The 26045-nt window shown below is 42.0% G+C and overlaps 1 protein-coding gene across 1 annotated transcript in view; it reads left to right on the plus strand.

Moving 5' to 3' along the window:
- Window positions 1–26045, plus strand: part of lekr1 (Leucine-, glutamate- and lysine-rich protein 1) — a 97944-nt gene that overhangs the window by 28851 nt on the left and 43048 nt on the right. Inside the window, exons 3-5 of the mRNA XM_034096958.2 lie at window positions 3437–3939; window positions 16151–16231; window positions 24118–24281. Coding sequence (XP_033952849.1) covers window positions 3437–3939; window positions 16151–16231; window positions 24118–24281 — 748 coding nt within the window. The remainder of the gene's footprint in view (window positions 1–3436; window positions 3940–16150; window positions 16232–24117; window positions 24282–26045) is intronic.

Below are 26045 nucleotides of genomic sequence, written 5' to 3' on the forward strand. Positions count from 1 at the left end.
GAACAAACTTCCAGAAACCTGCAGGTCCGCTGCAACTCTGACTACTTTTAAATCCAGGCTGAAGACTTTTCTTTTTGTCGCTGCTTTTAATTGAACTATTCATATCTTAGACTGCACTGTAACTTTTATCCATGTAATCTTTTAATGTTTAATTGAACTATTCATATCTTAGACTGCACTGTAACTTGTATCCATGTATTTTTCTTTTAATGTTTATTTTATTAGCTTTTCTTTTTAATGACTGATTTTAAATGCCATTTTCTTAATGTCTTTCATTTTTTGTAAAGCACTTTGAATTGCCTTGTGTTGAAAAGTGCTATATAAATAAACTTGCCTTGCCTTACTGTACCATTTGATAGCTACTGTAGATTGTTAGAAAGCTAACATTCGCTATATATCTTAGTTAGCTTACTAGCTACCTATCTAACAAGCTAGCTAGCACATTTGAGCTATCTACAGTATCTAGCTTTGGCCGACTTGCTGGCTCTCATGATTTAAATTATAATGAATTTCTTAGGGTTAAAATGTAAGTGCGGACATGTCAAAACATTGTTGACATGTGCTTTTTTTTTGTAAAGCTCTATTGCATAATTAAATAGAAAATGGAAAGTCTGGACAATATGTGTCACTGGACAGAAGGTCATAGCAGACACATATACAGACCATACAGACCCGGCGTCATGGGCGGGCCCCATGGGACCGTTCCCGCCCATCCAGGATTTGGGCCCGCTGTTTTAATCAGGGCTGAATACAACATTTTAATTGTTTTATTATTATGTTTATTGTTGTTATTTGTAGGGCTTTGTCCTAATATTTATTTTTGTTTTAAATGATGTTGAAAGATTAGTTTAATATAATTTTTTTAGTTTGCTATGAAATTCTGAATGAAATTCTGAATGAAAAGCTGCGTGTGAGACTGGTTTTTCGCTGGGTTGAGTCGTGTGGGTTTTTGAGCGAGATGCGGCACAGCAGCCTGTCAGTTTACTCTTGCTAGGTTAGTTTGGCTATTATCATTTATATTTATCTGCAACAATGGATATCAGGAAGTGATTCATGAAAGGAATATGGCAACTCAGCGCCAGATGCAGGCACATTAGAAGACATCAGTTACGTTACCAACGAGCTAGCAAGCCAGCCAGGGACAAGGGAGGCTGGCATTCAATTATATTTTGAAGAGAAATTGACTCAAGCCGGCTCTCTCACAAACTCCTGCTCTGTGCGCAAGTAGACTGCTGCACATGCTCTCTGCCTCGCTCAATCTCTCTCTCTCTCTCCCTTTCTCCCCATCGCTCAACCTCACCCCACCTCTCCACCCTGTGTGCGCTCCTCAAGTTTGCCTGCAGGCTTGCCCAGGTTGGCATAGCGTTACAAATGTGCCACAAAACCAACCAATGGATGTAGCCTATAATAAGACCGTCAACAGCCTTATGGCAACCTAAAACCCCCCTGTTTCCGTAACAACAATTCACGAGCGCCTCCCTCACCCCCCGTTGACAAATCTCGAACGTCTAACAGCCCCCCCCCCCACATATATATTAATATTATCCTTTGTTTTTTTAGATAATCATATTTAATGACCAAATGGACAAAGGCAATCTTCTACACTTCTTCGCCTTAACAGCAGTGATTTAATGATTTTTTTCTGTGACCTTTTATGGTAGCTTCATTTGCACATTTCTTTCACCTTTCATGTGGCAGCCTATTTTAGATATATCTGACGTGGGGGCTGTCATCATGTCATCCAAATACCAGCTCTGCCACATAGCACCGTAAAGATGAACGCTGCAGGATGTGATCTTATCCCTCATAATCCTGAAAGAAGTGACAACAGCTTGGAGAGAACGTTCTCGAATAGAGAAAGGGAGATCATTTTGGGAGATGTTATTTCTAACAGACAGCAGTAAAAACAATATCTGAAGGAAGGATTAGAGTATCTGTGTTCCTCTGCTTTGAACCGCTGACAGATAAAAAGATGTTTCTGACACCCGTGGTTGCTAGAGATTGTGATGGATAAACGGAGCCTGCAGTTGTCAGTCTAAATGTTTTTATAGACAGCTTTGATACTTCACTTCTAAAGGCCCCATACAATAGACCATACAGAAGTGAATGCTATTTATAGACTTATTTGCTGATAAAGAAAATGTATATACAGGCTTGGGGAGTAATGGATTACATGTAACAGGATTACGTTATCAATCAAAATACATGTATTAAACTAAAACTGAGCTTTTTTTGTTTTCTGATTTATGATTAAAAGACAATATACAAAAACCAGACCAAGACCAGAACACAAGATGTGCAGTACATGTACTTGGGATTCTTTAAAATAATGTTATCCAAAAACCTTTCCCTCAGTTGCACGTTTTTTTGCTTTTTTTTTCTTCCAATATGACAATAATCACGGTGCCTTCACGCAGCAGGAGGATATGCAGATACACGCTTTACAACATCAGGAGGATGCGTCCCCAGCTGACCCAGAAAGCGACGCAGGTTCTGGTCCAGGCTCTCGTCATCTCACGCCTAGACTACTGCAACTCCCTCCTGGCTGGTCTACCTGCATGTGCCATCCGACCTCTGCAGCTCATCCAGAATGCAGCGGCTCGTCTGGTCTTCAACCTTCCTAAATGTTCCCACACCACGCCGCTCCTCCACTCCCTCCACTGGCTTCCGGTAACTGCTAGAATCCACTTCAAGACAATGGTACTTGCGTACCATGCTGTGAATGGATCTGGCCCTTCCTACATCCAGGACATGGTTAAACTGTACACCCCAGCACGTGCACTCCGCTCTGCATCAGCCAAACGGCTCGCTGCACCCGCACTGCGAGGGGGACCCAAGTTCCCATCAGCAAAAACACGTGGGTTTGCTATCCTGGCTCCAAAATGGTGGAATGAGCTCCCCATTGACATCAGGACAGCAGAAAGCTTACACACCTTCCAGACTGAAAACTCATCTCTTTCGACTCCACTTCGAGCGATAGAATGACTAACAAAGCACTTATATACTAATAAAGGACTGGCTCATCTAAAGCCAGTTGAGTAGCACTTTAAATGCTTTGCTCTATGAAACCTGATGCACTTTATGATTCTGTCTTTTTCAAGTTTGTATCTTCTTGGTCGAACGCACTTATTGTCGCTTTGGATAAAAGCGTTAGCTAAATGCAATGTAATGTAATATGGGCCACATCTGAATATTTTTTTGGAAGATCGGACAAAAGTTGAACAAATATTTTGAGTTCTGAGATTTAATTCAGTAATTCTAACTTTTTTCTTAAATCTGACTTTTTCCACATAATTCTGATTTAAAAATTTAATTTGGACTTTTTGTCTCGAAAAATATCCACATGTTGCCATAATCTTCGTCAGTGCCTCGACACACACGGCTACACACACAATAGATTATAATTTCCATTCTTTTTCTGTGTTTTTCCTCTCAGATGGATCGCAGTGAGACGATGTGTCGTTACTGCGGTGTGAGCTACCTCATTTTCCACGAGTTCCACCAGCTCAATAGTCGAGTGGCTCAGCTGGAGGAAGAGCTCCGGGAACAGAGGGGGAGCACCCAGAGAGAGAAGGCCCAGCGAGAGGCACTGGAGCTGGGCAGGCTGGAGTGGGAGAGGGCATGTCACCTGGAAGTCCAGAGACATGTAGAGGAGAAAGTGAAAACCACAAGAGAGGAGTTGGAGCAGAGTCACAGAGACACAGGGAGAGCCATGAGAGAGGAGTTTGAACAAAAGACGGAGAACATGAAAGGGGAGTATCAGAACATCAACAAGGAAAAAGAAAGGATAGCAGTGAGAGACGTAGAGTCGGAGAGGAAGAAGCGAGAGGAGCTGGAGAGGAAGTCTGAGGAGAGGGAGAAAGTTCTGAGCGACGCACTTCAAAAGGCCAATAAAAATGTGGAGGAGCTGAGGAAAAGCTTCCAACAGCTGGAGGAGAGGTGAGGGGTGTGTGTGTGTGTGTGTGTGTGTGTGTGTGTGTGTGTGTGTGTGTGTGTGTGTGTGTGTGTGTGTGTGTGTGTGTGTGTGTGTGTGTGTGTGTGTGTGTGTGTGTGTGTGTGTGTGTGTGTGTGTGTGTGTGTGTGTGTGTGTGTGTGTGTGTGTGTGTGTGTGTGTGTGTGTGTGTGTGTGTGTGTGTGTGTGTGTGTGTGTGTGTGTGTGTGTGTGTGTGTGTGTGTGTGTGTGTGTTCCGTCCCTGGTGAGAAAGGATCTCTAATGCCTGGCTTCATGTGGGCAATTATCCTGCTGTGAGTCATGCTGTTAACACACAAACACACTCGCAGACAAATCAGACAGAGATCCCTCTAGCTGGTGTGTGTACATCTCAAACACAGATGTATAATTATTAGGGACGTAACGATATATCGAATATCGCGATAAATAAATGTCTCAATACCGTCGTGAGACTGACGATCTCCTTTTCAAGGGAGACCTGTCCAACATGGCAGTAAGTAGGTCACAACATGAACATAAAACAACCGATGACACAAAAGGACATCGTATTAACAGGGCTGCATTTACATTCCTTTTTTCAGTATCGCAATACATATCGTACCGTGGACTTGTTATCGCGATATTATCGTACCGTGAGTTTTTGGTATCGTTACATCCCTAATAATTATACACTCCACTATCACCTTCAACACCTCCATCATCCATACCTAGAAACACATAAAGTAGATACATGAGGCTCAGATAAGGTTTGAAGAAAGTGAGTTCTTTTTAGGAACTACATCTCAAGTGATTTGACTCGATTTCCGTGAAACCAGACTGTTTTAAAATATGAATAGGTTGTTTGCAGGAAACGGCGTCTTTCAGTGAATTGAGAATGCCTTTTTTTTAAAGCTTATATTTAGTTAACATGTAACAAAATAAGTTGTTGCTGGTTTCACATTGAATCAGTATCCAGCAATGATACATGAGGGGGCAGACTGTTTTAGTATCAGGATGTGTGGAGGTTTACAATGACGCAAGAACAAATATATTGTAGGTAGACTCACGTTTATTTTGGCTTGTTTGCAACAGTCTACATGCCAGGTTTAAAAATGATTATAACTCACTCCATCATGCCGTTTGTTCTCTTTCACCCTCGAACAATGTGACTGGACTCCATGATGAGTTTAACTGCGTGTTTGGACTGAACTCTAATGCTTATGAATGCTTACTTGTCTGAGCTAAACTGGTTCTTTCTGTGAAAACAAATGATCCGCTCTAGAAGCAGCCCTTGTTCAAATGACTCACAACAGTCACAGCCTAGAAGCAGTTTTGGTATCATTGATTTATTTAATCTGAAAGGCAGATTTTAATCTTCCTATTATACACACATGCATTTCCTAACATTCGGTCTATATGCTGTAAAATGTATTATCTCTTCGATTTACACACGGCATCTATTGCACGTCTGTCCGTCCTGGGAGAGGGATCCCTCCTCTTTGCTCTCCCTGAGGTTTCTCCCATGTTCCCTTTAAACTGTGGGTTTTCTCTGGAAGTGTTTCCTTGTCCGATGTGAGGGTCTAAGGACAGAGGGTCTAAGGACAGAGGGTCTAAGGACAGAGAGTCTAAGGACAGAGGGTCTAAGGACAGATGGTGTCGTATTGTCATACTGATATTCTGTACACACTGTGAAGTCCACTGAGACAAATGTAACATTTGTGATATTGGGCTATATAAATAAACATTGATTGATAAGTAAATGCAGTGGTAAAACAAAAACAAAATTATATTTATCTGAGCTGGTCTCCAGTGACATTTCCTTAAAAATCCTTACCGTTGCATCCTTTCCAAAATTGAATGCAAAACCAGGTATTTGTATCCATTCTAAGGAAAGTAACCTTGTCTTCGATTGCTATGAATTGCTTTATGATAACAGGTATGGAATAATGTGGTCAGTCATTCTTCACTGCAAGAGCCCACACATAGCGTTTACTTTCTGTCCGTCTTCTGCTGCCGTTCGCCTTAGTGTTTCCTGATGGATGAAAACTAATGTTTGTTGTCCACAGCTGACGTGAATTGAGCGGACTTATTTCTGCGGATTGATATGACTGCACATAGTCCCTTGATTCTCCTTAGCAACGGTCTGCTAGCAAAATATAGCAGACATCTGAGTGGTCTAAATTGACCATTATTAAACTAAGCCGTGTACTAATGTGTGATCATTTGTTGGCTGATTGCTCTGCTCCATTTCAAATGACTTAGGTGACGGATACTTGGTCACATCAGGTCTAAGACATTATATTATATAATTGTATCTATTTGTCTGTATAGCTGATTAGCTGCCGGCTCTCTAGGGCAAAAAGGGAAGCACTTATTTCGATTCCCACATCAACACCGAACAGTGATCGAGACCGGGATACAACGGAGCTGTGTGGCCTGTTTTGATATAAAACACTCAGTTATTTTCCTTTGGTTCATTACCATGACATCTTTCATTGCCTCTTCTCTCCCCACCTACACATGTTCTGTATCTTAGCTCAACCCAACAGGTTCAGTCATGTTCTCTTCGGCTGTGCAGAGATACTCTTGGGAATGTAAGGCGACACCAGAAATAATCTTATAAACAAGGGTTATATCATCAGGTATCTATTCATCTCAGTAGGCTTACTAACGTCAGAGCGGTTTTATATAGCAAAAGCAGAAATGCTGTGTGTGTGTGCAGCTACCCACCTAAAGTGGCGCACATACACACACACGCACGCAATTCAACTAACTCATATTATAAATAAGTATATCGTACATATAGTCTGTTGCGCAGACGTATTAAGCAGCACCTAACTGTCCACTTGTGTAACAGGTCTCACAAAGTCACACACTTCAGTCACTCAGTCAGTGCAGGACAGAGTGAGGGGTCCCCACGTCTCTTGTCCTCGGGGTCCATTTAAGGCAGTTTAAAGACAATCATGTGAACATTTACGAAAAGGGGGAAACATGGCATGACTGTCACAAACACACATATAATGGAGCTCGAAACCATAACAGAGGTTTTTTTTATTACTCCGGGGTAACTTTTTCTCCACACACACACACACACACACAAAATGTATACATCACTTCAGGGGACATTACATTGACTTACATGCATTTCCTGGAGACTTATCCTAACCTTAACCATAACCAACACATGCCTAACCCTAACCAAGTCTTCACCCTAAAATTCCCTCATGGGGACCTCCATTTTGTCCCCATGAGGGAGGCGAGTCCCCACACGTGACTGTGTAAACAGATTTAGGTCCCCACAAGTATAGTAATGCTAGGACACACACACACACACGATTCCTGTTGTTTCACACACATCAACTTTATGTTGCTAATCAAATAGCAGGTGTGTTTTGCATGACGCATGCTATGTATAGCTCCAAATATATAAAGACTTACTTGCTGATATAAAACAATGACACCAAGCTGAATACCTAGTCATTTTGACATTGTTGATCATTTAAAATGATGTTATCCTTACATTTGTAAATGTTACTGGCTCGTTCAATACTTTCATGTGTATTTTCTTTTAGATACTCGTATTTTGTTTTTATGTGCTTGCCTCTTTGTCTAAAATACCTAAACTACCTTTGCTGTTGTAAAATGCGGGACGAAAGGATAAACGGTTTCTCATTCTTAATACAGTTCATGCACATAATAATTCAATCATAGTTTGGAAACTGAAACTAAAGTGCGGAGTGTACTAATAATTCACTATTTAGTAAGGGAGAGAGGTTTAGGAGACAGCCGTGTTTCCTCCCGTCTCCACACAGGCCCTCTTTCCTTTAATTAGCTCTGTAGCGTATATAAACCGGCCCCTGGTCTCTTTCTCTACAAGGTACCTTATTGTTCTGCAGCCCACCCCATCTATCAGTCGAGCTCTAATAACCACCAGGAGGGACAATGAGAGGAGAACAGCCAAATACAAAAAGAACTTAAAAACTGAACTTGATATCTTTAAGTACAATAACGGAGCATATATTGGTGTTGTGTATACTGTGGGCAATATACAACAATACACAGAGTAACAAATGGCAACTCCTGACTGAAAAGTAGGAATTGGTTCATAGTGGAATATTTGGAGTGGATGTTCTCGTACCACAGTATCCTCATATGGCTGTAGCTTGGTTTGTGGTTGTGTGTACATTGGGATGTGTATGGTAGACTGGTGAGGCAATCCACTGTTCTAATGTAAGCTGATTATCTCTCACCTCTTGACACACACACACGCGCGCACACACACACACGCGGCTAAGCGAGGGCCATGAGGTCAAAGTTGGGGCAGAGATAATGATGCACGGCATAGTGATGTGTGAGAGGAGAGCATGGACTGACAGCAGTGGATAAGCTCTCCTGCGCTTTCTTTGTGGTATTTGTCTCTCTGTTGATGTTGTTAATTATTGATTAAAAAATGTAATTGCATTAATCACAATAATGAGGATTAATCACAAGTTACAAATACTAGTATTTACTTGTATTTTGGGGGGAGATAAAACAAATACTCGTGTGGTGTTGTACTAAAAAGCAAGGTGAGAAGGGGAGTCATGTGCAATTAAACCTGATTTTAAAATGTCTCCTGCTGGACGAGTTCAGACACACGTGCTGGAGATAATGACCTGCTGAGGAAGAGGAGGGGAAACGGAGATGGAGCGAGAAGATTAAAAGACAAATTCACATTATAGTTTCATTATTTGCCGGTCCAATTTGTTTTCAACTTTTCGGTATTATCATTGCATTTAATCCAAAGGTAATACAAACTGCTTCACAAAGCAAACGTATAAACAATAAAAGAAAAAACAATAATAACCCCCCCCCCCCTCGCTTTTAAAGGCGGTCAGATTCAGGACACACCTTGGATCCTGGCAACGTGTTCCTCTCTTGGAACAGCGAGCATATGTTTTGCAGACAATAAAAGAGTCAGACTGTTTCATGTTGCACAAAGGAATTTTGCACGTCAGATATATCACGTGTCGGACCCTCTTCATCTCTGTCAGGATTCTGGCAGCAGCTTCTGACATTTTTTTAAACTAGGTAGAACCCAGACATCACAATAATCTAACTGACTGGTGATGCGTGTACTAGTTTTTTTTCTAGGTCAGCTGTAGATAAAAGGTCTCTTTAGGTCACCGTTTATGACTGCTCCGCACCCGCACCTGCATATAAGCCGCAGCAGCTCAATTGTCCGTCTGTCTTGCTCTCGTTCTGTCTCTCGGTTCCATTTTTACTTTGGCGTGCTACCTGTCTCACTCTTTTCCGGCCTCCAGCTTTTCCCGCCGCTTAAAGGTGGCGGGCGCGGACCGGTCATAGAGCCCATAGAGTTAAAGGTGGTTAATTGTACCTGTAAAATCCATAGATTTAGGAGGTTCCCTAGTGGCCGTTAGCTGTACAAAAAAAATGGGGGAAAAAGTCGCGGTTTATAGTCCGAAAAGTACGGTACATCTATTTTATCGCCCATCTCACATGGGGCTAACATAACAGCTTTTATTTGAATCAATGCTGTTCTGGCGCTGCTTCTCCTACACAAGGAGACACCTGCTATTGATGAGTGTCAGGATCACTTGTTCATCATTTATATGGTGTTTCATTTCAAGTAGTTGAACAGGAATTATGCTGCAACTCAAAACAAGTGTGGCCCTTTCTGCAAACTAAATAGAGTTTGGTGCCTTCCACATGTAAAAGCTTAGCTAATTAAATTCAATAAAGGATTCAATTACTTTAATAAGAGGATTTTGTGCTGGTTTTGTCATGCACTCGGCGTCTTGTATCTCCATACAATAAGATAAGATGATGTAATAGGATTTGTAACGATCCATAGGATACATGTCGACAATACTATACCATACCTTACGATTCGATACAATTTGAAGCGATTCAATAAGATTCGCTACGATCTGATACGGTACTATACGATACGATAAGACTTTATTCTCAAATGAAGTCTGAACTGTTTCTGCATCAGAGCAGCTCCATTTGCAACATCAACAAGAACACATATTTAAAACAATCAAAAACGGAAACAGACATTTATTACAATCACTGAAGACTGTAATACTATGTCTGTCTCTGTTTGAGAGTAGGTGTTGGGTAATGAAGATGTGAATCAAAGCTAAGGAGATGCTGAAGAACAGGTATGGATACACAGAGCTCATCACTCTGAAGACAGGTTGAGACGCATCACTGTGCATGTTTATGGAGTTACAGAAGAGTCGGAGAGTTTAACACGCTCTGTTTACTTCTTCTTGGCTGGCTTGCCTCAGTATGAATAAAAACTGTGTGTGTCATCTGATTCTGCACACACTTAAACGCCTGCATGGATGGGATACAGTCACTCTTGTGCATGGTAATACGAATTATACTTGGCAGTTATGAAGAATAAATCACATTTGTCAGAGCACACAAACCTACACACACACACACACACACACACACACACACACACACACACACATGGCGCTGGATTGTGAAAGTGATAAGAAAAAATTGCAGGTGGGAGTAAAGTAGAGACAAATGATGGATGACAAATAGAAAGGCATCCATTTGAAACAAGGAAGTACTTAACGGCAAATTAGTTGGGTACTCATGCGGTTTTATTGCCATTTCTGGTTTCCACTGGCAACTGCAGAAAACAATACACAAATCTATAGTGTGTGTGTGTGTGTGTGTGTGTGTGTGTGTGTGTATGTGTGATATATCAAGTCTACCTTCAAAGCCAGCATGTGAGGTATTGGCACATATCCAGCGTCAGGTTCACGCTACCCCCTTATGATTTATTTCATAAAACGGGCTCTCGTGACACACACACACACACACACACATGCAATCTGACCTCTATGTAGCTGTCATGGTCGCTTCTCTGGGGCTCATGACAACAAGATAAACAGAAAAACAACAACGCACGCACACATGCAGAATGACAATTTACTTGGCAATCTACAAAAACATACAGTAGCATAGCAACGCCTCCATACAAATGAAAAAGAGATATGTTTTCTGAATTTGAATTAAATTTGACACGCTGGAAGACAAATGCTCTCATGAGGTTATTCAGTCAGCCGAAATATGATATCTCTGGTTGTGCTTGTTTTGATGATCACAATCATTGTTATGGCATCCCTGACATGGTTACCAGATCATTTGAAAAGAAAATATATAAAGACAGGTGTCACCCCACACACTCACACAAAACTGCTGTAAAGGATTATGGTTAATTTGCAAGCATTCACTGATTTAATTAAACTGCTTAAAGTTTTCAACAAAAACATTTAAACAGTCTTTGACCAGAATGCGTTTTCAGCTTTGTAATTTTAGAAACATTTGAAAGCTGTTCCTACTGTGCGTGCGTGCGTGCGTGAGCACAGTAAAACGTCTTTTAGCTTTGAATGTCCTGCCACTGTGTTGATCAAAACAGTCTTTTAAGTCACACACATGCGCACGCAGTGGGTGAACAGATGACACTTTGATATTGGAAAGCTTTTATGTCACTTCTAATGATGTCAGGAAATGCCAGCACAAACACACTCTCACACAACTATGCGACCACATTCACACCGACATGCACTCACGAGATATCACTTAATTGATCTGTGTCAAATTGACCAATGCCAAAAGGCCGGGGAGCGTAAATGCATGTTCCAGTTCCAATGTGTGGATGCTCTTGTTGAAAGTCTCTAGTGGCTGAAAAAGGAATAAAACCCAATATGTGTTGGCTGTGTTTATTTCTGAAGATTCCTATGTAACTATCCACAGAAACAACTGCTGGGAAGATGTCTGTCCAACAGGATGTATCCATGTAAAAGAGCAGTAGTACATAGTTGCAAACACATTCATTTATTGTATATATATTCTATATTGTGGTCATAAAGGAATCCCTATTTCTCCCCTTCTAGGATATTAGAGTCCTGATATAGGCGGCATCGGTTCAGTGCTTTTTGCAGATGATGTGGTTCTGATACTGACGTTGGTCTGTGTGAAGGGTTGGGGTCAGCACCTCTGAATCTGAGGTCATGGTTCTCAGCAGGAAACTTCACCCCAAGTGTAGGAGCTCAGGTACCTCGGGGTCTTATCCTTGAGTGAGGGGACAATGGAGCGTGAGATGGGCCGGATAATTGGAGCAACAGGAGCTTTACTGCACTATTGAGATGAAGAAAGAGCTGATCTAGAACGCAAAGTTCTCGATTCACTTGATGACTGTCGTTCCTACTCTCACCTACGGTCATGAAGGATGGGTCATGATCAAAAGATCGAGGATACAAGCGGCTTAAATGGTTTTCCAGTGGCTGGCATCTCCATTAGGGATAAGGCATATATCTCCAGTCACCCGGGAAGGACTCTGAGCCGCTGCTGCTTTGAGTAGAAAGTAGCTAGTTGAGGTGATTCAAGCACCTAGCAACCTAGGGCAGACCCAGGACCAGCCGGAGGGATTCTATGTGCATGCTGGCCTGGGAGAGCCTTGGAATCCTCCAGTCAGAGCCGTTTCACGAGGGCAGGGAAAGGGAAGTTTGGGCCCTCAACTGGAACTGCTTCCTCCGCAACCCTGACTCCAGATATACGGTTGACAATGGGAGGATGGATCGACAGAAGGACAAACGTATCTCCCTCTCCGTAACAAACAAAACAAGTTATTTACAACAGCACGTGATTTTAACTGCTCACTTCCCTCGGTGTCATTGGCCCAAACATCTTTACACAGGCAACCAAACAAGACCACACATAACAACAGTAAGATAGTGACCACATTACACTTGTTAGATGCTTCCTTGATACTACTGAAGATAAGGGAGCTAAATGTTTTCGTCCACATTGATTCTCACACATTAAACTAAAGCAATGAACCATCACAAACAATTAGAGCCAGTAAAGCAAATAAGCGCCTTTAAGCAACTATTTTAGATTTGAGTTGATTTACATAATCAGATACGAAAGGGAAGGATGTCCCAAAGTTAGGAGCCACCAATATTACAATTAGAATCACCCCATAGTTCTCGCCTATAGCAATAACGTAGACACAAAAAGACATGATGTAAAAGAACATTTAGTACACAGTTTGTGGCAGGAAATAAGCCTGCTAGCTTTGTAGCGTTGACCTTCAGTCCAAATCTCTGAAAATATGAAAAAGCATGAAAGTCTCTGACACACACACATCCCAGAAGAGAAAACATTTGACTCGCTAGGTCACGATAACACTGGCAGATCAGTGTGTGCAGGACTATGTGTGCGTGTGTGACATGTCCTTATGAGGCAGTTGATTTGGGCTGCTGGTAGGGGGTACTCTAATCTGGCACGCACTTGCTGGCACTACCTAGTTATTTCACTGACAGCCACTGCCCTGGGAACAGGAGCTCACACACACACACACACACACACACACACACAATACACACACAGATTCGTAGACGAAATACACACTCACGAAATTCATTTCATACACACGTTCACACACACACACACACATCCGTCTGGAGGCAATGTTCTTTCTGATCTCGCTTTGGGAATGGTGGGGACAGATGGGTGAACAGTGGGAGTCTGGGCTGCCATCACTCATAAAAGCAAAGGTACACACACGCACGCACGAAAACACAAACAGGATCACAGGCTCATCCCGACTGGGTCAGAAAGTGGCAAACATGCAAGCAGACGCTCACGGAAACTCACTCTGTCTCACACACACACCTGACACACACACACCCGACACACACACCAGATACATCAGCAAAGCCACACACATCAGAATGCTTACACGCATAAACATGTGTTCATTCAAACACACACACACACACACACACACACACACACACACACACACAGGATTACTAGATACTTGCTTAGCCTATTCTCACCCTATCTGCTCCCAACCGCCCCTCTTTACGTGCAACGTTTACACATCGCACAGATAAAAGGACTTGTTCTTATTTTATTTTTATTTATGATCTCTTTCAAATGCAAATGTTGAGTTTCAATAGCAGCATAAATATACATTACACCAACATTAAAATAGGAATACAAAATGGTTCAAATTCAACATTTCTCAACAGAATAATGAAAATGTGCATTTGGACAACGGTATATGTTCATTTGGGTCTTCAAAATGCTGACACTTGCACACACACATACAAATATAAACTGCAAATCAGTGATATTTCAGAAATCAATCGTAGCTACAGATTTTTCCTCAGCATTGTCATACATTTGTAAATCTCGTAAATATATTGTCTTTCTCGATTCGTTTGCCACTTACCTATCATTAGGCGCAACCTAGAGTTATTGCACGGCTTAGTTAAATACTCGATTCTGATTGGTCAATTAGAAAATTCAGAGGACTGCTATTTTTCGCTCGAGGTCAGTGAAATCAACAGAAACAGACAAACGGGAAGTTAACACTAAAGGGAACAGCAGAAGAAGACAGACAGGAATGAAACACTAAAGGGAACAGCAGCAGAAGAAGACAGACAGGAAGTAAACACGAACAGGAACACAGTATGGGCTCTGCGGTGTTTAAAGACTGTTTAATGGAAAAGAAAATGTCTTGGACAGTTACAGAAAACCTTGATAAGTTACGTTGCTGACGCCGCAGTTACAGCCGTTGGTACGCAGTGGAAAGGACAATCTTTTCTCTGCTGAAGAAATATGAGGATTTCAACATCAATCAAATCAAGAGCCAAATCGTTTGTTTATATTATGAAGCTGTGTAATAAGCGGGATAATGTGCAACGAGGCGGACATTCAGGATCCGGACGATTAGCAGATGGATCTTGAATCACCCTAAAGCTTCAAATTACCCCTTACTTGAACACTTCACAAAAGCCACACCCAATAACAGCCATGAACAGGGAAATCAAAATGTACTGGCAGGTGGAAACCCTGAGGTAAGGACTGATTGTACCGTACCACTTATAAAGCCAGGACTGGACAGTTTGTACTTTTACCTCTCAATGAAATGATTGCTCTTTCCATTGTTATACAAACAGTGGCTGTTATTCTTATCTGATTTCGTCATCGCACAGGCCCTCTGAATGACTTCTCCCCACATGTCTTGGCCAGTAAGCACAACAAAAAAGCTTTTCATTGAAATTGTACCCTCCCTCTTGCTTTGTTGGTTGTTGGTCTGGTTTTAGACTCTACTTGTCTGCTACTTACTGCTCATTATGATATCTCTCTGTCTCGCTGTCAGTGTTTATTTGTGGTGTTTTAGGAAATATTTGGATGAGTGTCCAGGTAACACAACCTCACTGTTTATGAGTTTGGTTTGATTGCTGGAGTCTGTCGGTCAATGTTTTCCTGCTGGAATCAATCAGGCTAAAATACAAAGCACAGTAACGGCACTTGAGGTATTTGCGGGTGGCAGTGTTTACAGATCAAAATGAAAGTTTACAGCCCAATCGCATCTTATATAATATAATAAAAAACAGTCCAAATCGTTACCTTGCCAGAAATTCCTATACAATGATTACATGAAACACTTCAAATAACCAACGATTAGATTCAATACAACCCAGAGAGAGTGCAGTCAAACAAACAACTTTACAAATGGCCCCTTCAGTGTCAATGATGACGTCAAGCTAAGTAGGCGTTCCATTATTCCTGATGATAGTAGAGTTGTTCAGTCGTGACGGGCTTTTGTTGGCCGACCTGGAAGTTAGCGTCACAAGGGCTCCCTTGGCAAGAAGCAAAGCAAACCAATCGGTAACACTGGCAAGAAGTTAAGAACATACCATAAACCTTAACTTCTTCGTGTCTGTAGATCATGATAAAAGTATAGCTGACACTGTGACCACATTAGCATTCTGTAGAAGTAAGCACATTTCGGGGCTCATGCATGAGATATCATGCATGTACCTCCAGGCAACTCTCAAAATGTAACACTTAAAAAGTAATTCACTTACATTCTTCTTGTTTTAATCTCTATTTTGCACTTCAATCCCATTAATTCTCGAGTTGTTGAATTATGTGGATATGAGCAAGAGGGGAGGGGGAGGTCTCTCTTTATATCAGTTACCTCTGAGGTACATTTTAATTTTTCATCTCATTCCATTTCATCACGATCATCCTCTGCTCTCCATCATTAAAGTTGCATCATCTATAAGCTCATTCGACCCCATGAGGCTTAGGTTCTCTAATGAGTGAATATTGCTCACGGCTCTCCACCCTCATTCTTCTTCTGTCTTTCTTCTTCTTCCTCAACAGGCGGGCAGCGGCGGCAGCTTCCACGAAGGAGGAGGCAGAGCAGTTACTCGGAAAAGAGAAGCAGGAAAAAGAAAACCTGAGGTAAGTAAACGAGTAGAGAGAGAACAGACTGCGCTCGAATTGTGAATTTCTCTCAGGAACTTTCCCGACGGAACAAAATGACCCAGAAGTATCTAAGTTCCAGCCATGATAAGAGCTGTTTGAATTCTCTAGATCAGTGCTTCTCAAACTTTCTTCAGTAATGTACCCCCTTTGAAACATTTTCTCAGCCAATACCCCCTGACCGACCCCGAACATTTTTGATAGTTGTAATGCACGAATTACAACTAACTAAGGATATTTTCATCTTTAGGCATGAAAAAAATAACATAACGAAACATTTTCAAAACAGATTTTCAATTGAAGTAATATCTGTTTAACAAACCAATGAACACAATTATATATTATGAAAAACTATGAAATATAATACACAAATTTGACATGTTTATACGAGGACCCCCTTGGTTGTTCTAGGAATATTTTATATAAAATTGTGTTTTCTATTTAACTTATTGTACTAACATTATTTTTGTAATCATGAATGGTATTTTTTTAATTAACCTTTTTTATTTTTTTTAATCTCACGTACCCCCTGCAGTACCCCTAGGGTTCCACGCACCCCCATTTGAGAATCATTGCGCTAGATCAGGGGTGTCAAACTCAAATACACAGTGGGCCAAAATTATAAAATGGGTACTAGTCGAGGGCTGGACTGGTTCAATGTTTATTGCAAAACGTATTGAAATGAACTTATTGCACATATTAAACCTGGAACTAACAAAGCTTAAATTATTGCCTATAAAAACAACATTAAATAATCAGTTGCAATCATTTCTTATGGCTCAATCTGCAGCTTTCCCGGAGTCATTTCTTAGGATTACATTTTTCCACAGGCCAACAACAGCTTCAACAAAACTATTTCCCTCAAAGAAAAAACCAAACATGCCCTGTTGTCTCAACAAACAAAGTGCAGAAGGAAACATCCCTTAAGACTCAGTGTGCTGCTCTGTGATGCTAGTTCAGATACTTGGCCTCTCATCTCGGGTGCAAGGTCATCAATGTTTGGGCTCAGGCTCTGAGCGGAGGAGATCCTCAGGATGGAGTGAAGGTGTGTGTGCAAAATACCGGCGGGCCAGATCTAATAGTAATTAGAAATTATCCTGCGGGCCGAAATTAAATCCACCAAGGGCCTGATTTGGCCCCCGGGCCTTGAGTTTGACACATGTGCTCTAGAGCAGGGGTTCCCAACCTTTATTGTGCCAAGGACCGGCAGATACATTAAAAAAAAATCGCGGAACGGTTGTCAATTTGAACTGATTTTTTATATTTACTCACCACCAGCAGGTAGCAACAGAGGCTAATTGTATGCCTGAACAACTACTAGAACAATATGCATCCAAAACATATTAACAACGTTTAAAAAAGAACCGGTGTCGTTTTTTGGTTTTTCCGAAGTTATTCAGTTTTTAAAACAAAACGGGAAAACAGATAAATCAACGTTTTGGTTTTGTTTGTATGATTTACGGATAATCCAGTGATGGGAAAATGAGGAGAAGGCACATTATGAAGGAGGTGTCCGGTCGCCTGTGTGTGTGTGTGTGTGTGTGTGTGTGTGTGTGTGTGTGTGTGTGTGTGTGTGTGTGTGTGTGTGTGTGTGTGTGTGTGTGTGTGTGTGTGTGTGTGTGTGTGTGTGTGTGTGTGTGTGTGTGTGTGTGTGTGTGTGTGTGTGTGTGTGTGTGTGTGTGTGTGTGTGTGTGTGTGTGTGTGTGTGTCACTGGCATTTGTTTTCAGAAGATATTATGATAGTGACGTTCGTTCCGGTGCACATCCGACAGCATTTAGCACTACATCGAGATTAAGATTAAACTAATTTATTTTGGGAACACCCGCATATAGGCTACCTATGGAGTTAGCCAGATGTGTGTAAATTACTGTTCATGGTCATTTGAAAACAAATGCCGGTGTCGGACAGACACACACACACACACACACACACACACACACACACACACACACATCATGCGCCTTGTGTAGAGGTGTGTGTGGTTAACACGTAGCAGCCTGCAGTCACTCTTAAGCTGTTCGGATGAAGGTAAACACAGCTTTGGCGGTGCGTAAAAAGGCACCGCTCTCGGTGCGCTGGTGTTGCACTTCTCAGAGGCGGAGTTACACGTCCCGCTGCCTCCTGATGCTGCAGCCATTTCATGAAGTGAAGGAGGTTTTCCTTCTATAAAACAGCTGCGGGCAGCAGATACCGTGAGAGTCCCGGACATGAATTCATAGATCAAGGCAGACTGGTTTACTCTCCTGTTTTGCCAATCCGGTGCTTTAACAAATAGCTCTACACCACTGGCCGACATGTCCTTAAAATGAAGTCCGAGTTTGAAATATATCTCAAATAATGTATGCACTGCCATTTCCCCACATTAACACAACAGTCTGTAATCAAACGGTTGTCTCCTGTACGCTCCTCTTCCTACTTGGTGCATCGGTAACTTTCTCGTGCGCTCGAGAGGCCGAGACCAGGCTGAGCCGCCGAATCCCTTGGAACATCATAAAAGCCATTTTCAACGGTTTTCTGGTGAAAGATTAACTAGGCTACTGGATGAAATAATATGTCTGGTATAGGTGCGAACATTAAACACTTTTTGAAAAAAATATGATAACATATTTTTATATATTTATAATTCTGCAAATATTACGAAAAACTCACAGCTATTTCGCGGCCCGGCAGTAACAACTCCGCGGCCCGGGGGTTGGGAACCCCTGCTCTAGAGTATAGATCAGGGGTGGGGAACCTCCGGCCCCCGGGCCGTATACGGCCCGTGAGACCATTTGGTGTGGCCCTCGAGGTAATTTATAAACACACGCAAAAAAGAAAAAAATTAAAGAAATCTAGACCGCAAAATAATTAAACAAGTGAGTGCCTGTTTTTCCTGGCCAAGGTCAGGGTCCTTGAACACAACACAAGCCTAACGTGTCATCACGTGGTATATGTCTCATCTGACAGGGGTGTAGTTCTGACGGGGAGCACCAGAACGCAGCTCCGCTCTGGCACTTCCAAACATTGCAGTACCCATAAGGAGCCGTCCACATGCTGCAGTTTGTGCGTGGCTGTGTCTTTAGTTGTAAACCCAGTGGCGATCTGTCATACTGAGTCAATAACTTTGTTGTTATTAGCATCTGGTTAGCTAGCTATGCTAACGAATATAAGAAGCTTTTTCTACAACCAGTGAGGTAAAGGCACATCTTTATATGATCATTATAGTTCTAAAAAAATAAGAGAATAAAGTAAACAGGTATAAATTAGGCCTACTATATGACAGTAAAAAAAAGTTCTTCACGAATACAGTTTAAAAGGGGAGTGATTTGTAAAATATCCATAAAGAAAAAGAAAATCTGCTTACAGTTCTGTTTCATATGGGTGTTGAGATCTGTATCCATAGATCTACTAATGTTGCTCTCAAAGTGCCCCAGATTGATGCTTTTAACTTCAACATTTAAAAAAAAATCTTCCAGGGGGAGCATGGGGGGGAGGACCCCCCTAGAGGAGGTTAGGTCCCCCCCACTTAAATCATGTTCACATGGATAGGAGTCTAAATATATTTGCACACATCTTGTGTCCATATCTTTCTGTTTGGGTGGTCATGCCACAACTCTGCACGTGCATGCATACGTGAGTCATGGCAAGATATCTGGATTCAGAGGTTGCTTTTTCTTTGCACAGCATGAAAGAAAGGTGAAATGAGTGGGCTGTGATTTTAGTATTTTTAAGCAGAGGTCAATCATTTGTACGGCCCTCTGAGGATGTTGAAAACATTGAAATGGCCCTTGAGAGGAAAAAGGTTCCCCACCCCTGGTCTAGATGAGAGGATTTCGTTTTTCTTTATTATCTCCTTAAGCTTGTGTTGATACACTCGACCATCCTTTACGAAAGGAGGGGAGACAATGTCCCATAATACCTTGCGACCGCAACATTTACTCTGAGAAAACATTCTGCTGTTCATGGAACCGACCGATCGTGACCGAGAAACGCAGATTGTCTAAGATACGGTACTTATTCTGTATTCTACAATTTATGTTGTAACTTATATGTTTTTAACTTTCAACATCTCTAAGTGGTTAACCAATCACAAGAGAGCCTGCTAACTAACCAATCAGAGCAGAATGGGCTCTGGTGTCAGACAGAGGGTGAAAAGAGGTGCTGCAGCACAGGCAGTATGAGAAAAATAAAGAGCTTTTTGAACATTACAGCACGGAGACATGTCACAGTAGAGTGGCCCCTTTACGTAATAGTTGTTAGGAAAAGTCATATGACCTGATTTTTTTGACAATTTCCAAGGTTTAGTAAAGCTAAAGATGAAACACAAGAACAAAAGATGAAAAAGTCTGCATCCCCCTGATTGGCTGTCAGTTCCTTGACCAGATGCTTGACAGGAAGGCCAGGGCAGATGGGAAACAACTGTGTGAGATGATAGAGGAAAAACCAATAAAAGAGGGAATGGAAAAACACAGGAGTGAAAGTGAACCCACTGGCTATTTCCTGGAAATAAAGAGAGGGATTGAAAGAGATGTGACAGGGGAGGAGGGAGGAGAGAGTGGGAGAGATGAGATGTGCCTTTCAATCAGGCCGCTGACGGGGAAAGTTGCTAAATGAGGAAACCATGGAGAGAGCAAAGGCATGCCGTCCCTCTCTCTCCCTCTCTGGTTTTCACTATCTTAGCCTTATCACCTCTGACAGATCTGGCTCGTATCTGTTCCTCCATGTGGTGCTGTCAGCCTGATGATTTATGTCATCTGACATTATAAAACCGGCTCCCGTGACAGGCATTTCCCTCTCTCACACACACACACACACACACACACACACACACACACACCCCTCTCATCCTGTCTCGTCTTAGACTCCGTTCATTTGTGATCACCTTAAGCCACAAACCCTGGAAAAGACAAACAACAACCACTCAACCCTGCTGAGCGCTCACACACTCAAACTGTCTCTCTGCACGCAAGACCAGACTTATAGATGAGTTTGCCTGTGGGTATCAAAACTAGTGTGTGTTCGTGCAGGTGTGTGTGTGTACCTGTGTGAAGTTTGGCAATGTAACTAAGTACTAATTTACTCAAGAATGCTTGTACTCTTCTTGAGTGTTTCCAATTTATGCTTCTTTAAACTTCTACTCCACTTCATTTCAGAGGCAGATATTATTTTAATCCCCGAGACTTATAGCTACTGATTTATTAAACATATATCATTACATGTGTTTACAACTGATCAATGTGTATTTTCTGAAATACTTAAAATTGTCTCTACATTGCAACATTCAAATGCTGTTAGATGTTTTAGTGATTAAAAAGGATGATATAATAACTACGATAATATAACACTGTGAAAAAGTGCATAACATACAACTACTTATCCGTTGATACAGTGCACGAGTACACTAAGCTAACAATATGTTTCTTTATACTATATTGATATGAGCCTTTCTGCAGTAATAGTACTCAGTACTTACCGAGTATATTTTGATGATAACTTTTTTGTAGTTTTACTTTTAATCCAGATTTTAAGGGGCTATATAACATTTTACACACTACAGGAAAGGACAACCCATATCTGCCTGGTGCGCAGTGTTGGAAGAAGTACTAACATCTTTAACTAAGTAAAAGTAAATATACTCTGTTACACAAGTAAAAGACATTCAAATGTACATAAGTTAAAGTACAAAAGTATTGGCATCAAAGTAAACTTAAAGTAATACTACTTATTGTGCATAAGATAATGAAGTATTGAACAGATGTACTTAGCTACTTTCCATCACTCCTGGTTTGTGTCAGCGCGTACCCACCTGTGTGTGTGTGTGTGTGTGTGTGTGTGTGTGTGTGTGTGTGTGTGTGTGTGTGTGTGTGTGTGTGTGTGTGTGTGTGTGTGTGTGTGTGTGTGTGTGTGTGTGTGTGTGTGTGTGTGTGTGTGATGTGTGTGTGTGTGTGTGTGTGTGTGTGTGTGACTGTGTGTGTGTGTGTGTGTGTGTGTGTGTGTGTGTGCGTGTGCGTGTGTTGTGTGTGTGTGTGTGTGTGTGTGTGTGTGAGACTGTGTGTGTGTGTGTGTGTGACTGTGTGTGTGTGACTGTGTGTGTAAAAATTGGAAACTGTTCACTGTGCTCTAGCCCACATGTAGCTTCTAAAGTGTTCTTGGAATAACAGAATGTTCTATTCCGGCACTTTAGTTTTCCACGTCCACGCTCTTTGCATGGATTTGTGACTCCATTCATTATGTGTGTGTGTGTGTGTGTGTGTGTGTGTGTGTGTGTGTGTGTGTGTGTGTGTGTGTGTGTGTGTGTGTGTGTGTGTGTGTGTGTGTGTGTGTGTGTGTGTGTGTGTGTGTGTGTGTGTGTGCGTGTGTGCGTGTGTGCGTATGTGCGTGCGCGCGCGTGCGTGCGTGCGTGCGTGTGTGTGTGTGTGTGTGACTCGATGATCTGTCATGTTGCTCAAAGTACTTTTGGTCTGAACATATTTCTTTGAGAGAGAGAGAGAGAGAGAGAGAGAGAGAGAGAGAGAGAGAGAGAGAGAGAGAGAGAGATGGAGGGAGGAGGGAGAGTGCTGTAAAACATGGCTGTGCCCTCTTTCTGAGGACATGCCGGTTATATCTGTCCTGCTTTCTTTTTCTGTCTTTAATTCTGAATTTCTTGTTTTCTATGGATTACAAAAGAAAACATTTTAGACGTGAGAGCGTTCAAACACGTTGTACGAACACAATTAGATTTCCACAGAAAATCACGAACATAACCAGGAGGATTGTGTGACTACAGTCTCATCATTTTTTTATATTTATTAATTATTAGCTGCTCGTCTCATTTTGAATGCAAGCTCAAACTGAAAGCCGCGTGTCATCTGTTCAAGGTCATCCTGTTTGAACGCTCTGACTGCTTTAACATTATATGTGGCACATAAAAGTGACAAAGACAAGTTTCTGGCGTCAGTATTTTATTATAAAAAGTAGTCTTAAGCGGCTGGTACTAAAAAGTGAGCATCTATTCAGCTTGTTGACCACACACCTTACTCAGGCTGCTGAATGCAAACACACCGGCTCAGTCCTGCACCACTCCGTTATGAGTGTGTCTCTCGTGTTTCCTGTCTTCATATTTGTCCTTGTTGATGTTGCAAATGGAGCTCCTGTGAAACATCAGACTTGATCTGTCAATAAAGTATTATTGTATCGTAACATAGAATAAGAAAGGCACTCTCAAACCTGATCCTGCTTATGGGAATCTTTACATCCTCAAATCTTGACTTGAAGACTTCAATAACACGTCAATAACACGTGTGTGCCGTCCATGCATACCACCATGAACAACTGTCTCACACATTGGAACGTCACACAAGGTTTAAGGTCAGTCACCTATTTGTGGCTTTAGGCTTTGACATCCAGGACACTTTAAATATAGTATTTACAGTACATACGAGGCAACACTCGTCAACACACTTTGCATGATTGAACGAGGAAGCAGCTGCATTTTTAAAACCTATCCAGGGAGAGTTTTCACAGAACATACAGTCTGCTCTTTTTCAGAAAGGCACACAGTCACACCAGAGCTTTCTGCTCGTACACACTGTTAAACTCCACCGGAGCATGTGGGGATTACAAGTCAAAGTCTTTGTTAAGAAGGGGGTAAGAGAGAGTTGCCTGAAGAATTTCCTCAACAGTTTGGAATTCCAGCTACAACCACACCTTTAATGGCTACCGTCGTCTTATTCACACACTTGTCAAATTAATAGCACTTGTTAGCAGCTACCTGGGAGGCTATCAACACTCCTGTGCCGATCTCTATGTGGCAGCTGCCGTAAGACGTTCGGACATGTTAGCAGATGAAGTACTGTCAAGGAATCGAGGTTACAATAATGAAATGCTGTGTGTTTGTGTGTGTCAGAGGAGTGTGTGTGCGGCAGCGGCAGGCCCTGCGATCGACTCTCTCCGCGCTCCGGGCCTCTGGCAGCGAGCTCACAGACGTACGGGGTTTCCTCAGCCAGCTCACAGGGGCCTGGCAGGCCTTCAGATCCCAGATACTGCAGCACAGCACACAGGCGTTTTCAGGTAACACACGCACACACACACACACACACACACACACACACACACACACACACACACACACACACACACACACACACACACACACACACACATTAGTATTTTAACATTGTAATCCTACGTGTTATTATTGAACACATGTACCAGTTATCAATTTTATATCCTTTTTTATGTAACTGTTAGGGAATACAGTTACTTTTGTTTGTGTCCTGATTAGGTAAACACAGTTCATAGATTTGTTTTACCTGTGCTACAAACACTTGCCTTTTGGGAGACCGCACAAGACAACTTTGTCTAGATAAGGAACAACAGACACAAATATAAAGCATGAATTAACCCTAACTTGAGTCTCTGAAAGTGTGAGAAGATCGGTTTGGAAACAGAGAAAGGTGTATGTGTTTCATGTATTGCGTTCATATATATATATACACATATATATATATGCGTGTGTGTGTGTGTGTCTGCGTGCGTGCATTCCTGGGTGTGTATTTTATTGCATGTGTCGATTCGTGCAGCAGCTGCCTTTCATGCTCGTGTCACTAAACAAACACACACTCACACGGCATCACTACAAACAGCAGACTGCTTTCTTCCTCTTCCTCTATCAAAACCGGTTCCCTCCCTCTTTCACACACACACACACACACACACACACACACACACACACACACACACTTCAGGGGACATTACATTGACTTACATGCATTTCCTGGAGACTTATCCTAACCTTAACCAACACATGCCTAACCCTAACCAAGTCTTCACTCTAAAATGAATGATCCCCCTTATGGGGACCTCCATTTTGTCCCCATAAGGGAGGCGAGTCCCCACACGTGACTGTGTAAACAGATTTAGGTCCCCACAAGTATAATAATGCTAGGCCACACACACACACACACACACACACACACACACACACACACACACACACACACACACACACACACACACACACACACGGCAGCTGTTTAGAACGTGCAGACCCACCCATGAGGTGAGCCTGAGGTGAGCTCTGCTTTGGGTATTTACTGTCAACTAAGAACATACACACACACACACACACACACACACACACACACACAGCCTTCTCCTCTCACTTGCAGTCTCTTTAAAATCAGTTGACAGTATTTACACATTTACCCTCAAACACACACACACACACATTCCATCGCCTCTTTAAAAGGTTACAGGAGTTTGTGCAGTGACTATAAACACACATTTACACACACTCATTATAGTCCTGTATTGTGGGCGCTGCCCTCAGAGCCCGAAGAGTCGACGCTGCAGTTAAACTAATATTTACTCCTTCTCAGAGATGATTTGCTCTCTTTGCCTCGATTTCATTTCCAACGTTTCTCTTTCATGTCCAGCTCTGCGTTACGTAGCTCTGTGTGGATGTCCTCTAAATGACTCTCATCCGTCTACATCTCAGTTTCACAGTCTGGCCGTTTGCACCGCCTCACAATGCAGAGGTGAGATCATTGACTAAAGTAAAACCACAGTGTAGAAACTGCTGGTGGAGGTACATTTACTCAAGTACCAAAGTAGAACATGGAGTTACACAAAACCCTCTTTACACACTATAAGAGAGGGAAACCCCAAAAAGCATTATCGGGCCCGTTAATAGTTGTAATACTTTTTGCCTGTATTTCCGTAGATAAGCGTCTACAGTATATCCAGCGAGAAAGTGTGAACACATTTGTAGTTGCAGTTTTTAACAAAGCACACACCTTAGCCCGTCACCAGCATCTAGCTCTGGAGTGATAT

The sequence above is a fragment of the Pseudochaenichthys georgianus genome, chromosome 13, assembly GCF_902827115.2.
Source record: "Pseudochaenichthys georgianus chromosome 13, fPseGeo1.2, whole genome shotgun sequence".
Classification (NCBI taxonomy): Eukaryota; Metazoa; Chordata; class Actinopteri; order Perciformes; family Channichthyidae; genus Pseudochaenichthys; species Pseudochaenichthys georgianus.